Raw genomic sequence first — 16,498 nt, 5'->3', positions numbered from 1 at the left:
CAGGGACCTGCCCATGCGTTCATGCAATATAGCTGTTTGGATTGTGTGTGTGTGTGTGTGTGTGTGTGAGTGTGAGTGTGAGTGTGTGGATTATGGTTATATTACATTGTGGGGACCAAGTGTTCTCCAAAATGTGATAAAAACATGTTATTCTGATGGTTTGGGGGCCATTTTTCAGGTCCTCACAAAGATCAGTGAATGCAATCAAAAATTTTGTTTGGTTACTTATGATTAAGGTTAGGGCTGGGTAGGTGTTAAGATTATCATAGTTAGGGTTAGGGTTGTGTTAGAGTCCCCACAATGATAGGGATATATGAATGGTATGTGTGTGTGTGTGTGTGTTAGAGACAGGACATGAGTGCTACACACTCTGACAGTAATCCGCAGTATACGGTTATGCACTGTAATATCTATAACTCTCACATCTACAACTGCAGTGTAATCTTTACCCACAGATTTCACTGCAGTGTAGCCGCGGCACACTCTTACAGTTCTCGCTGCAGTGTGCTCACTATGTGCTTACAGCCACCGCCGCATGGCTAATCCTGCACACTCCTTTGCACAGTTACTCTAATGTGTCTCACACAGCAATCACTGAGCTCAGCATTCTGTGACAATCCCAGTGATCCCTCGGCCTCCTTTGGTTGTGTGCCCTGAACAGTATATGGTTTGTGATTCCTGCATCTGGGGAAGCACTTTCCTCTCGCTGGGACCTCAGAGTAAACAGCCCCCTGGCCACTACGGGCACTCAGATTCCTCCTCTTCAGTCAACACTGACTCATATGGCCTTTCCACAGTATTTGTACAATGCAAATGTGGAGCCTTCACTGCCAAAGACATCCAACTTGTTCCTTAAAGGAGAAGCTCATACTGGCCAGGAACAGTGGAGTAAATGCAAGCCAAAGAACACGGTAAAAGACACATGCGAAAACATACGTATTTACCTGTTATTGTGGGAACTGCCCCTTAGCTTTAAAGCGACATACAGTTCCTTGTTTCATGACTTTTCCCCTCCAACAACACAGAAAAACATCTGAAAAGTAAGTTTTCCTACTTTCACTTTTAAAATGAATGTCACCTGCTTTATCTTCTAGCGTCGATAGGTTAGGAATACTAACGCATTCGTGCAAATTCATTGAAAACTCACAACTTACATTACTCTGAGAATTTCCCACATACTTCTCTTTGGCCGTTCACTGATGATCCATGTTAATCTGTCTACAAACCCAGCTCCTGCCTGAAACTGTCTCCGGCTTCACTGTTAAACCCTCAAACTTGTTAATAACATGGAATCACCTGGACTGGGATGTTATAGATCTGTTTGTCTATTACTTACCATCATCCTTTTGATTGGAATCTTCTATACACACAGTCACACAAGCATCTTGCCTCCACCGGCTGACATCCTCTAATAAATTAACAATACTAAAATTATCTTGTGCATGTCTGTGAGTTTGCTCTACACCATCCTTCAGCTCCTCTCCGATCCGTCCGCTGGCGCTCACGCTCTATTGCAGGAAGGTCAGCATTTTATGGTCAGGCAGCATTTGCTGAAGTAGGATATGGGTGACTTTGTCCCCAGAGTCCTGCATCACTACTGTCCCCATCCCAGCAGCTAACTCAACCTGCTCCAGCCATTGCATCACTAAAATACATGAAAGCCGATAGCCAAAGCATTTCCTGCTGATACTAATGACTATTGGTGACTGTCTGAATGTAAACAGAAGTACAGAAGTATAAATGACACATCACAATGGAAAATATCCATCCATCCATTTTCCAAACCGCTTATCCTACTGGGTCGCGGGAGGTCCGGAGCCTATCCCGGAAGCAATGGGCACGAGGCAGGGAATAACCCAGGATGGGGGGCCAGCCCATTGTAGGGTACACTCACACACCATTCATTCTCACATGCACACCTATGGGCAATTTAGCAAGTCCAGTTAGCCTCAGCATGTTTTTGGACTGTGGGGGGAAACCGGAGTACCCGGAGGAAACTCAACGATGACATGGGGAGAACATGCAAACTCCACACACATGCAACCCAGGTGGAGACTCGAACCCGGGTCCCAGAGGTGTGAGGCAATAGCGCTAAACCACTGCACCACCATGCTGCCCCCCATAAGCGTGTCTGTAATGTTAATGCTGTGCCCCATTGATGTAGTTAGTGGGGGGAGGAGGAGTCAGATCATTTGGGAAACGCAAAGGCAATCAAACTGAACACGAAATTCTGCAGGCAAAATTCTCTTTTTCAGTCTGTGATACTATATTCTGACCCACTGGAAATGTTGGTTTTCCTGTGGAAATCAGCAGATCACAGTATGATTACATGCTCAGTTTGTATTGCCGCCACATTATTTGCGCACATAAATATGTGCTTCATAAGATCACAGGTTTCATACACTTGTGGGACTCATGCCACCTTTATGAAGGGGGTGTGCCCCCAGATTTTGGCCCAAAGTATCCCAACACTCCCTGCAGAATAGTATGAGGGATAACGTGTCTGCCAGTGGGTAGGTAAAAGGAATATTTAAAACGATCAGTGAACCCCCGGACGCAGGCCCCGCCTCGTGCGGTCTCTGTCTCCACCTACTGGCTACTTTGGGGATCAGCATTGTCAGTTTTTACATAATCGATTTCGTGGTATTTCACACGTTCTCTCCATATAGTGATATTAATAGCTTCACGTATAATTTAATTCCTGTGAAGTCGATAAGCTTTATGCCTGTCGTGGAAACCACTGAGATTTATGACACAAAAGACGTTCATAATGAAATTCCACAATGTATCGAACATGTTTAAAATGAGAATTCTAAGCACTTCGTTTATATTTAGAAAAAAAATTAGTGAATTAAAGTTTATTCTGTACTAATAAACGTTTGTCCTGTGTGACACGCTAGAATACTGCACATCGCCATTTGCTGATGTCATTGTGCTAAACCAGTCAATTCGAGGCCTACGATATCCAATTATTAAAGCAATTACTGGCAGTCACATTTTCCGCTTGTTTGAGTCCAACAATCCAAGAAATCTGAGAAAACTTCCCAATGTAGACATGATGCGCTTTGAATATTTGTAATGCGCGTGTACGTAGCTTGTCCTGCTAATGTTTCAGGATTATTCTGAGATAATTTGCCGTCTTTACTGTGCTCAGTGCTGGCTGTGGCCTCCCGAGCCCCAATCAGTTAATAAAAAAGGATGAGAACCCGCTGGAAGTCTCCCATCTGCCGTCGTATTACGTGCTCTGGTTATTTAAACCAAAGGATTACACTTTTGGATGGTTAAGTGGTGTATTGAGACTATTGTTTTTAACAATTAAGTTATATTCATTGTTCATTGTTTTGAAGCTATTACGTACTTGTTCAATGTATTTCAAAAAGCTTATTCAACCTCAGTCACACCCACACGTTCTATTGCGAGGGTGTTTTCTCTGTTTCCAAGACTTACATGTGTATGGTGGTTTCTGTCTCTTGCTTGCTAGTCATTTTAAGCATGGGAAGATTAAAGCCCCAGTGTAATTATGCATAAAGCGCTTATGTGATCACCCACCAATGAGAGAGCCCAGCCCCTCCCTGTTGGTAAACATCAATTTGTTGCACGATAAAATCACAGGAACAGATTCTATCATACACGCACACCTTGTGAAATTATTATTTGGTAGATACTCGTAGTTTAACGGACAACGGATAATTTTTACTTTTACTTATTTTATGTTGACTTATAACTTCTTGTAATCTTTGTGCGCCCGTAATTTCTTCTTATTTTTACAGATCGAATAAGTTGGTTTTGTCACTTGATGGCGATCGGCGTACTGCATGACACTGACATGAACCAGAGAATCTCTGGAAGGTGGATGTTACGACTGCTGATGCTAACTTCAGCTATGTGCCTCGCTGTTTTGGACTCAGCTCTGGTGCAGATACGGTACACCGTGCCAGAAGAGCAGAAGCGAGGCGCTTTTGTTGGAAATATCACCGAGGACCTAGGCTTGGAAATTGCTGCGCTGTCCTTACGCAGATTTAGAATAGTTTCTAGTATTAAAAAGCAGTATTTGGCAGTCGATTTGGAAAATGGAATTTTATTTGTTTTTGAGAGGATAGACCGAGAGGAAATGTGTGAGCAAAATCCGACTTGTTTTTTCTATTTACAGGTGGTCATTGAAAATCCGTTTGAACTCTATAGGATTGAAGTGGAAGTTCTGGATGTGAACGACAACGCACCCAGATTCCCTCAGAGCGAAGTAACCTTGGAGATACCCGAGTCGTCTCTCACCGGCTCCCGCTTTCCACTGGAAAGCGCACAGGACATGGATGTTGGCGTTAACTCCCTGAGCATCTATCTGCTCAGCGTTAACGAGCATTTTGCGCTGGAGGTGCTGACACGCAGCGATGGTACCAAGTTTGTGGAGCTGGTGCTGGACAGTCCGCTGGACAGGGAGAAGCAGACGACCCACCAAATGGTGTTGACAGCAGTGGATAGCGGCACCCCGGAGAAATCTGGTACTATCAAGATCGTAGTATTTGTGGTAGATGCTAATGACAATGTTCCCGTCTTTGATCGTTCTGTCTACCGGGTGAAGTTGTTGGAGAATCCACCGCAGGGCACAACTGTCATTAAGCTCAACGCTTCAGACTTGGACGAAGGTTCCAACGCGGACATCTCTTATTCTTTCAGTGGGCACTCACCGTTAAAAGTACGTGATTTGTTTGAAATGGACCCTTCCACGGGTGAAATCAGAGTAAAAGGGATTTTAGATTATGAAAAGGCCAAAACGTACGAAATATACGTCCAAGCTAAAGACAGGGGTCCATCGGCAGTCGCCGTGTACTGCACAGTACTCGTCGATGTTTTGGATGTGAACGACAATCGTCCAGATGTTTTTCTCACTTCAGTCTCTATGACTATTCCAGAGGACGCATCTCCCGGCACGGTAATAGCTGTCATTAGTGTTATGGACCGTGACTCTGGTGAAAATGGGAATGTGATTTGTCACATTCCCAGAAATACACCTTTTGAACTTCTCAGCTCCTATAAAAATTACTACACACTGATCACGAGCGATTTCCTTGACAGGGAAATCATGGCCGAATACAACATCACGCTTAGCGCTACGGATCTGGGCACACCATCACTCTCTACAACAAAAAGAATCTCAATTCAAGTCTCTGATATCAACGACAATGCTCCCGTCTTTGCGCGCCAGTCATACACGGTCTACGTTACTGAGAATAATGTACCGGTGTTGTGCCGAATTCTGCACCCCTGCCGTGAAATGCACCCCCTGTCGGGAGCGCGCACCGCTCTTTTCTTCTATTCGAAGTGGGAAAATACGAAGTTCCGTCAATCTAAATATGCAACAGAAATATTAAATTGCGTTTGCACATTTAGAAGACCATTGTCCCACTTCACGAAGGCTGCATTTAACCCATATAAAACTGATAAACTGTGACATGTAAACGATGAGCTCCGAACGAGAACGTAGGTGATTTATCTGTCTCGTCATCAGTTTACTAGTTTGAGAAGAAGGAAGTCCTTCGCTTTAAGAATCAAAGCAAATTACACAGTATTATTCCCTATACATATCTAGTAATTATCTTTTTCCACAATGAAGAGAGTGTTCTGGTACAGTTATCCGAAATACCTAAACAAAAAAGATATTTATCTTTATGACGGCTAATCTGGCAGGAACTTCATTTCCATTCTCCCCTTTTATTCCATCACGAAATGCTGCTATCAAGCGACATATTTAAAGAAATAGATAATAATTAATTAATTTCATGAATGCCATATCACGTGCAGCGCGGGGGTGAGGGGGGGGTGCATTTTACGGCAGCTTACTTGTTTCGTATTTAAGAAACTGGCTCAGTACCTGTGCTATTAGTACCTTACAAAGTTCGCTCTGTTTATTGATCTTGATCTATTGTGCAGGTTTATGAAAAGCATATTAGGAGGAGGTGAACTGACAGGAACATGCAGGGGTGGAAGGGGGTGTGTCCTTTAGCAAAAGGGTATGCACCCTTTTTAAATCTATCTGCTAAGATAACAACATTAGGGGACCTGCCATGAATTGCACCCCCTTTGAATTCTTGAAGCATTTTGGGATCTAATCACCGGAGACAGAGATACAGGGGGGTACCATTCACGGCAGGGTACCTGCCGGGAATTGCACCCCCTTTGAATTCTGGGTCTGAATGTCCTACATAAATGAAATTTGCTCAGGTAGTACACTTTGCCACACAGAGTGTACTGCCCAAAGCATTTTGGGATCTAATCACCAGAAACAGAGATACAGGGGGGTGCCATTCACGGCAGGGTACCTGCCGGGAATTGCACCCCCTTTGAATTCTGGGTCTGAATGTCCTACATAAATGAAATTTGCTCAGGTAGTACACTTTGCCATACAGAGTGTACTGTCCAAAGCATTTTGGGATCTAATAGCCAGAAACAGAGATACAGGGGGGGTGCCATTCACGGCAGGGTACCTGCCGGGAATTGCACCCCCTTTGAATTCTGGGTCTGAATGTCCTACATAAATGAAATTTGCTCAGGTAGTACACTTTGCCATACAGTGTGTACTGCCCAAAGCATTTTGGGATCTAATCACCAGAAACAGAGATACAGGGGGGTGCCATTCACGGCAGGGTACCTGCCGGGAATTGCACCCCCTTTGAATTCTGGGTCTGAATGTCCTACATAAATGAAATTTGCTCAGGTAGTACACTTTGCCATACAGTGTGTGCTGTCCAAAGCATTTTGGGATCTAATAGCCAGAAACAGAGATACAGGGGGGGTGCCATTCACGGCAGGGTACCTGCCGGGAATTGCACCCCCTTTGAATTCTGGGTCTGAATGTCCTACATAAATGAAATTTGCTCAGGTAGTACACTTTGCCATACAGTGTGTGCTGTCCAAAGCATTTTGGGATCTAATAGCCAGAAACAGAGATACAGGGGGGGTGCCATTCACGGCAGGGTACCTGCCGGGAATTGCACCCCCTTTGAATTCTGGGTCTGAATGTCCTACATAAATGAAATTTGCTCAGGTAGTACACTTTGCCATACAGTGTGTGCTGTCCAAAGCATTTTGGGATCTAATAGCCAGAAACAGAGATACAGGGGGGGTGCCATTCACGGCAGGGCACCTGCCGGGAATTGCACCCCCTTTGAATTTTGCAGGAAAATGGACATCCAATTTTTAATTATTTAGGTTCCCCTGAATCACAATGTTTTATGGAGTGATCTACAGTTAGACAGATACAGAGCGCTCCGTTATGTCAGGATTCCTTTTTCAAGAAATGTAAATATCAGTCGCTAAACTTGTCATGTATGTTTTGGTACCAAGTTTGCATCATGATTCACAGTTAAAATTACAGTTTGAACGCCAATGATCTTGGATGCCAAAAAAATGAATATGCTGCCTCATGACAACACATGTAATGCACTGTACCTACACAGATTATGAAACAGACCTTGCTGATGTCAAGTGGGCATGAAATGGGATATAATGTAGAAACTTAACTTAATGTTCTAGTTGTAATTATTCATTTCAACATTAAAGTTTTCCTATAGATATCATCTGAGATTCAATAGGCAAATTATTTTGTGAAGGCATAGAAACTTTAATAATAAATACAATTAACAATCCCAACAATGACTACAAACTAAACGCTTAATAAAATCAAAAGTTCACTTATTATTATGGATAATAATAATAATGTTAGAAAACAATTAGTTACATTGTCAAATAAATAAGTAATTAATCCTACATGAAACACAAAACTAATAAAATGACAATTCCTTATGTGCATGCTGGACAAATATAGTCCTGATCAATAGGAGGATTCTGCATGCAGTCATGGTGGTACCATCTGCTGCAAACATCACAGCAGACCTAAAGGGAAGGGAGAGTGTTTCCATTAAAGTATGGTTAACACTTATCACATTAAGTATTCAAAGCAATTAATGTAATCAGAATAGGTAATTCAGGGAAGATTATTGCCTACATATAACAAGTACTGTCCTAAAACACAAGTAAATATGTACAGCGCCCTCCACAATTATTGGCACCCCTTGTAAAAACTTGTAAAAAAGGCTTAGAAAAAATCTTCCTTTCAGTGAAGTAGCTTCATCTCACACTGAAATAAATTTGAAAAATCCAACCTGTCTTTGAAATAAATTTATTCAAAGAAAAAACAAATCCTTCATTAAGAAATAATAATTTTTCATAAAAACACATGTGCCACAATTATTGGCATTTTTCAAATTTATTTCAGTGTGAGATGAAGCTACTTCACTGAAAGGAAGATTTTTTCTAAGCCTTTTTTACAAGTTTTTACAAGGGGTGCCAATAATTGTGGAGGGCGCTGTACATATTTACTTGTGTTTTAGGACAGTACTTGTTATATGTAGGCAATAATCTTCCCTGAATTACCTATTCTGATTACATTAATTGCTTTGAATACTTAATGTGATAAGTGTTAACCATACTTTAATGGAAACACTCTCCCTTCCCTTTAGGTCTGCTGTGATGTTTGCAGCAGATGGTACCACCATGACTGCATGCAGAATCCTCCTATTGATCAGGACTATATTTGTCCAGCATGCACATAAGGAATTGTCATTTTATTAGTTTTGTGTTTCATGTAGGATTAATTACTTATTTATTTGACAATGTAACTAATTGTTTTCTAACATTATTATTATTATCCATAATAATAAGTGAACTTTTGATTTTATTAAGCGTTTAGTTTGTAGTCATTGTTGGGATTGTTAATTGTATTTATTATTAAAGTTTCTATGCCTTCACAAAATAATTTGCCTATTGAATCTCAGATGATATCTATAGGAAAACTTTAATGTTGAAATGAATAATTACAACTAGAACATTAAGTTAAGTTTCTACATTATATCCCATTTCATGCCCACTTGACATCAGCAAGGTCTGTTTCATAATCTGTGTAGGTACAGTGCATTACATGTGTTGTCATGAGGCAGCATATTCATTTTTTTGGCATCCAAGATCATTGGCGTTCAAACTGTAATTTTAACTGTGAATCATGATGCAAACTTGGTACCAAAACATACATGACAAGTTTAGCGACTGATATTTACATTTCTTGAAAAAGGAATCCTGACATAACGGAGCGCTCTGTATCTGTCTAACTGTAGATCACTCCATAAAACATTGTGATTCAGGGGAACCTAAATAATTAAAAATTGGATGTCCATTTTCCTGCAAAATTCAAAGGGGGTGCAATTCCCGGCAGGTGCCCTGCCGTGAATGGCACCCCCCCTGTATCTCTGTTTCTGGCTATTAGATCCCAAAATGCTTTGGACAGCACACACTGTATGGCAAAGTGTACTACCTGAGCAAATTTCATTTATGTAGGACATTCAGACCCAGAATTCAAAGGGGGTGCAATTCCCGGCAGGTACCCTGCCGTGAATGGCACCCCCCCTGTATCTCTGTTTCTGGCTATTAGATCCCAAAATGCTTTGGACAGCACACACTGTATGGCAAAGTGTACTACCTGAGCAAATTTCATTTATGTAGGACATTCAGACCCAGAATTCAAAGGGGGTGCAATTCCCGGCAGGTACCCTGCCGTGAATGGCACCCCCCCTGTATCTCTGTTTCTGGCTATTAGATCCCAAAATGCTTTGGACAGCACACACTGTATGGCAAAGTGTACTACCTGAGCAAATTTCATTTATGTAGGACATTCAGACCCAGAATTCAAAGGGGGTGCAATTCCCGGCAGGTACCCTGCCGTGAATGGCACCCCCCTGTATCTCTGTTTCTGGTGATTAGATCCCAAAATGCTTTGGGCAGTACACACTGTATGGCAAAGTGTACTACCTGAGCAAATTTCATTTATGTAGGACATTCAGACCCAGAATTCAAAGGGGGTGCAATTCCCGGCAGGTACCCTGCCGTGAATGGCACCCCCCCTGTATCTCTGTTTCTGGCTATTAGATCCCAAAATGCTTTGGACAGTACACTCTGTATGGCAAAGTGTACTACCTGAGCAAATTTCATTTATGTAGGACATTCAGACCCAGAATTCAAAGGGGGTGCAATTCCCGGCAGGTACCCTGCCGTGAATGGCACCCCCCTGTATCTCTGTTTCTGGTGATTAGATCCCAAAATGCTTTGGGCAGTACACTCTGTGTGGCAAAGTGTACTACCTGAGCAAATTTCATTTATGTAGGACATTCAGACCCAGAATTCAAAGGGGGTGCAATTCCCGGCAGGTACCCTGCCGTGAATGGTACCCCCCTGTATCTCTGTCTCCGGTGATTAGATCCCAAAATGCTTCAAGAATTCAAAGGGGGTGCAATTCATGGCAGGTCCCCTAATGTTGTTATCTTAGCAGATAGATTTAAAAAGGGTGCATACCCTTTTGCTAAAGGACACACCCCCTTCCACCCCTGCATGTTCCTGTCAGTTCACCTCCTCCTAATATGCTTTTCATAAACCTGCACAATAGATCAAGATCAATAAACAGAGCGAACTTTGTAAGGTACTAATAGCACAGGTACTGAGCCAGTTTCTTAAATACGAAACAAGTAAGCTGCCGTAAAATGCACCCCCCCCTCACCCCCGCGCTGCACGTGATATGGCATTCATGAAATTAATTAATTATTATCTATTTCTTTAAATATGTCGCTTGATAGCAGCATTTCGTGATGGAATAAAAGGGGAGAATGGAAATGAAGTTCCTGCCAGATTAGCCGTCATAAAGATAAATATCTTTTTTGTTTAGGTATTTCGGATAACTGTACCAGAACACTCTCTTCATTGTGGAAAAAGATAATTACTAGATATGTATAGGGAATAATACTGTGTAATTTGCTTTGATTCTTAAAGCGAAGGACTTCCTTCTTCTCAAACTAGTAAACTGATGACGAGACAGATAAATCACCTACGTTCTCGTTCGGAGCTCATCGTTTACATGTCACAGTTTATCAGTTTTATATGGGTTAAATGCAGCCTTCGTGAAGTGGGACAATGGTCTTCTAAATGTGCAAACGCAATTTAATATTTCTGTTGCATATTTAGATTGACGGAACTTCGTATTTTCCCACTTCGAATAGAAGAAAAGAGCGGTGCGCGCTCCCGACAGGGGGTGCATTTCACGGCAGGGGTGCAGAATTCGGCACAACACCGGGAGCTTCCATTTTCTCAGTGACAGCCGTTGATCCTGATTGGGACTATAATGCTTGTTTGTCCTACTATATTTTGGGGGGTCAGATTCAAGATATGCCCGTGTCCACTTACGTCTCAATCAACTCAGCCAATGGAGACATCTATGCATTGCGCTCCTTCGACTATGAGCAATTCAGAAAGTTTCAGTTTCAAGTTCAGGTCCAGGACGCTGGCTTGCCGCCCTTGAGTAGCAAGATCATGGTAAATCTCTTTGTTTTGGATCAAAACGACAACGCCCCGATCATCATATCTCCCTTGCCCACAAATGGCTCGTTCGCCACGGAGACTGTGCCCAGGTCAGCAGATGCGGGCTATCTGGTGGGAAAAATTATTGCGACAGACGCGGACGCAGGGCAGAATTCGCGTCTCTCCCACCAGCTTATGCAGGCGACAGATCCAACATTGCTTAGTCTTGCCCTGTACACAGGGGAAATTAGGACAATTCGAAGGCTGACAGACAAAGACGCCAGAAGACAAAGATTAATAATTTCGGTCAAGGATAACGGTCAACCCGCCCTCTCGGCTACAATTTCAATTATCGTGTCAGTGGTCGACAGCGTGCCAGAGTCCCTGTCTGATCTGGACGACCTCTATGCGGCTCCGCCACCAGCTGCTAGTCTTCTTCTGTACATGATTGTTTCCTGTGGTGCCCTTTCGTTAGTATTACTTGTGGCTATAATCGTCCTAAACTCCATTAAAGGATACCGGATCAAACACTCCACTGAAAGCCGTGACCTCACCTGGGGCTCGTGCTGTGGGGTCGGATCTGGAGACTCCAATGAAAATGTAAAAGAATCCAACCTGCACAAACCAGTATCTGCGAGAGCCACGGCATCCGCCGGGTTTAGTGAACTAAAAAGTAGCTGCACTCATACCCATGCGTCCTGTTTGCAAGTGTGTTTGACTCCGGGGTCAGTGAGCAGCGATTTCATGTTTCTAAAAGCTGGCAGTCTGACCCAGATCAAGAACAATGCGAAAGGAGATGACTGTCCAGAGCTGAGCTGGAAAACTTTTAACAAAGGAGCAGAATCACCCTACAAGGTAACGACATTGCCTGCAGTCTATAGTAGGCATGTAGTCTATAGTGTTGTAGGCTGTTTAATCCAAAAGTTCAGTTTTGCATCAGTCGGTGTGTAAATGTAATTTGCTTAGTTATGAGATAAACAGGCCTAGTATTATTTAATGCCATAGTAACCTAACATATAGTTAATTCCCAGTACCCGTATTTACTTTATTTATATGTAGCGTTTATTTTAGCATACTTGGCATGGTTAGTTAATAGTTTAATATTAATATTAATATTACGTCATATTTTGTTGAGTTTCTTCTATGCAGAGCACCGTGCTAAAGGGCCCACACAGTGCGCTCTCAGTATGTTACTTGTTTATTTTTTAAAAAAATGCCATATTTATCATTGATAGAGTGTATATAAGATATGTGCTAATTATTTACCATAATACCCACCTTTTACCTTACAAATCAGTGATGTTCCGAACCGCCATTAAAGATAGAAATCGGAGCCCATCCAGGCATTTTTAATGAATCAGTTTCGGCCACCACAGCCAGATGAAAAGCCCGATCTATTTAATTCCCCGCGGGCGCCCAATTTACGTAAAATGCGCAGATTATGCGGTTCCGTCACGTGATACAGTAAACTTGGGCGCGTGACTTGAAACTGCAAATTATCGACATGTCTGTGGAAATTCTTTCAACTGGAAACTCAAAGCAGCCAAACAGCTACCTGCAATGTTTGCAATGCCACCCTTTGGGGACGAAGTAGCAAAAGAGCGTCGTTTAATCCAACGAATCTAATTAGGCACTTGCAAAGACGGAGCATACTGTCTATTTAAATATTAATTCAAAAATCCGATCGGGACTCGGCCATATTTTTAAAAAAGTGAATGGGAACGTCTCTAAAATAGGTTTCAAAATCGTTTAAAGCTGTTACTCGCTAGATGGAGCCATCAGACCATAAATAAGTTCGTTATTAAATTACGGTCTTTAATGGTTTCTTCATCGCCCTTGAGAGTTGGCATCTCGATGTGTCAGGTGGAACTTTGGGCCATCCAGAGGACGTTATCCGACTAAGCAGGAAATCCGGCTTTGTGATACTGGCCCCTGGAGTACCGTAGTCCAGGTTGTTTTGCATAGTGTTGTGTGCCACCCCAAGTGGCCTGGTATTATATAAATGACAATGGCATTTGTTGCTTTCAGATTTACAATTTGTAGTAAGAGCTTGCTGTTTCAGTGCAAGGGCCCTTAAATACAATGTAATGATACAACTGGATGTAAAATTTCTTGGTTTTTCTTATTAAAATAATAAAATGCAAGGGCGCTTAAATAAAACTTAATGCTTTTTTTCTGCAGTTTAAGCAACTGAACATGGACTGTACTTTGTCCTCACATCAACAGAACATTATTTTGAAAAGGTAAGTAGATTAAAAGGTAAAACACTGTTGCCTCACACCCCCAGGGGTTCAAATCCCTTCTGTGACTCGGTGGGCGTTTGCATGTTCTCCTTGTGTTTGTGTGGGGTTTCCTTGCGGCTCTCTATCTCTCCCTCGTCCAGAGGCTTGCGGTTTGTCTTCACATTGCATTTCACTCTTTGTATGACTCATGCCAGGTTGGACTCCTTGTCTTAGGTGCCTTGTTCCCCATTCTTCCAGGGACAGGCTCCAGACCCACCGTGACCCAGAATCGCTTAAGCAGTTATTGAAGGTGGAAGGTAAATAATATCTGTGAGCATGTTTCCTGACCGATCCACGCGTTGCCGTTTGCATTTCACTAGGTACAGCTCCGTCAGCATGGACAGAACTCCAGTGCAGAAGGACCCGGGAATTTTTGTTGACCACATCACCAATCACTGTTGGACGTGGGGGACTCAATTGCAAGGTGTGTCACATCTCCGAACAGCCTCTTATTTTCTCATATTTGATTGCATGGCACTGTGTTTTTTACCATACCCCTTCTCCTGAAGCCTGCTGTACTCTGCAGTATAATTATGGCCTACCTCATGCACCAAGGATATCTTTTGGCATTAAAAACCAGCGTTACAAGACGATGGCATCCCATGATGCCATTCCAAGGAAGGACATAACAATCAATCAGCTAAAAAATGCTACCAATTCGAAGATGGCATGTGAAGTAGCCGTTTATTCAGGCCTGGATTAAGGCACTTCGCTGTTTGTATTCCTAAATTGTAGCAGATTCTTTCACCTCCACTTGTTGGATCCCGTTTAGCCATTTGTTTCTCTGTCCAGCAGACCCCATGACCGGTGCCCTCTCCAGCAGCGCCCATGACCCGCGTTTGGAGGCGTGCTACGCATCTCACATGCTACCTGACTATCAGCATAACGTGTACATCCCTGGCACCCCCCACAGCGACCTATACGTCCACAGCTCTTTCTCTACCTTTGGGAAGAAAACTTCAATCACATCCAACTTTGAGGCCAAAGGGGTATCTGTGACCGTTTTAAACAAATAATTGAAACCTACTGCTTATGGATTTTCTGTCCCTTGGAAAACTTCAGGTAGCCTCTGTCTGTCACTGATGCTGTCATATGACTGCAGCTCAAGGTTACCTCCCTTAACGTGGCATTAAAGGAGACTGTGTGGAGGTTACTGGGGCATGACCTGCCTTGTATGTGCATATTTTGTATGGATGCTAATATATAGTCTGTTATAAAACTGTGTCAAATAATGAAACGGATTTCTAAAAATCAGCATTCACCAACACTGCTGCCTTTCTCAGCTGTAGTCACTATAATAATGCACATTGTCCTAATTGTGACAGATCAGACTACAATAGTCTGAACTCACCAGCTCTGGGTGGGTGTGGTGGTGCAGCGGTTAGGAGTGTCATCTCACACGTCTGGGACCAGAGTCTCTACCAGGGTTCCGTGTGTTTGTAGTTTGCATGTTCTCCCTGTGTTGTTGTGGGCTTTCGTCTGGGTTCTCCAGTTTCCCCCCACAGTCCAAAAACATGCTGAGGCTGATTGTAGTTATCAAATTGTGAATGGTGTGTGAGTGAATGAGTGTGAGTGAATGGTGTGTGAGTGAATGAGTGTGAGTGAATGGTATGTGAGTGAATGAGTGTGTGAGTGAATGGTGTGTGAGTGAATGAGTGTGAGTGAATGAGTGTGAGTGTGCCCTGTGATGGGTCGGTGCCACATCCTAGGTTATTCTCTGACTTGGTCCCATAGGCTCCAGACAGACCCCCCACAACCTTGATTATGGATGGATGATTAATAAGGTTTCTTCGTTACCTATTATGTGTGGATATCTCTATGGCTTGTTTTCAGTCTGGCTTCAGGCATTCTCAGCTCTGAGGAGGCTCTCGCATCACAGGTCAGACATGTCGACATCACGTTTGATGTGTAGCCAATCAGCAGCTTGTACACGACGTCACTGGCACCTAATAAAGCGGCATCCATGAAACTTTCAGATTCATTCAGCTGCTAATATGAAATAAAACTAATTAAAGTTTGTGGTATTTGCATGACGTTGTTAATGCTGATAATATTTATTTAATATTTAAAACTTTAGTAGTAAAGTTTGTGTTCGAGCCTCCTTGACAGTCGTATGTTTGTAATGTGCTATTTTTGTTTACTTCTTCGTTACTAATTTCCCTACTTGCACACCACTTTGGACAAAAGCATCTCCTGAAATATGTATATGTAATCTTATTGTCATTAGCATAGATTAAAGTGTGTATTTTAGTTTTGCAAGCGACAGGTGTTCTGGTTGTAGTGAGTGCCTGCATGCATGTCAGTGTGTTGGGGATAACGTACTGGCAAATTAATAATAATAATAATAATAATAATAATAATAGGTTACATGTATATAGTGCCTTTCACAATACCAAGGTCGCCTTACTGGAGGGAGGGGGAAAAATCTAATCAGGAAGAGACAGTAGAGAAATGTTCATGGAAGAGAAATGTCTTTAGTTCAAATCTTAAGGAAGAGAAGGAAAACCAGTCATGGAGAGATTGTGGGAAAGAAGGGAGGCACTGCATGTGTCTCCCATTTCAATTTCATACTTTTATTAATTTAAACAATTCAGCAGAACAATACAGGTTCTCGTCAAGAATGAATTTTCTCTGACTTGTAGGTGTATATATATGTATGTATGTAGCGCAGCTTAAGTATAACAGACATAAATATGCACTAAACATATTGCAAAATAATAGCAACTTGTTTGCCTCGTCTGAAAGGTATTTTGAATCCTGGGCTTCATTATTCATTAGTCTGCTTTTTTGGGAGACGGCAAGTGCAAAAACATGAATTAAGT

General features: G+C 42.4%; 1 protein-coding gene across 1 annotated transcript; it reads left to right on the top strand.

Annotated features, from left to right (window-relative positions):
• The first annotated feature begins 3,826 nt into the window (after positions 1–3,826).
• On the top strand, positions 3,827–14,872 carry LOC125713316 (protocadherin-10-like). The gene is made up of 5 exons (XM_048984328.1): positions 3,827–5,234; positions 11,165–12,249; positions 13,576–13,637; positions 13,997–14,100; positions 14,472–14,872. Exons 1-5 carry the CDS (start codon positions 3,827–3,829, stop codon positions 14,690–14,692), a joined length of 2,880 nt encoding a protein of 959 aa, XP_048840285.1. The 3' UTR covers positions 14,693–14,872.
• The last annotated feature ends 1,626 nt before the right edge of the window (positions 14,873–16,498 follow it).

The sequence above is a fragment of the Brienomyrus brachyistius genome, chromosome 18 (genome assembly GCF_023856365.1).
Source record: "Brienomyrus brachyistius isolate T26 chromosome 18, BBRACH_0.4, whole genome shotgun sequence".
Classification (NCBI taxonomy): domain Eukaryota; kingdom Metazoa; phylum Chordata; class Actinopteri; order Osteoglossiformes; family Mormyridae; genus Brienomyrus; species Brienomyrus brachyistius.
The sequence above is the reverse complement of the archived record's forward strand: the minus strand, read 5'-3'. Positions and strand labels throughout refer to the sequence as shown.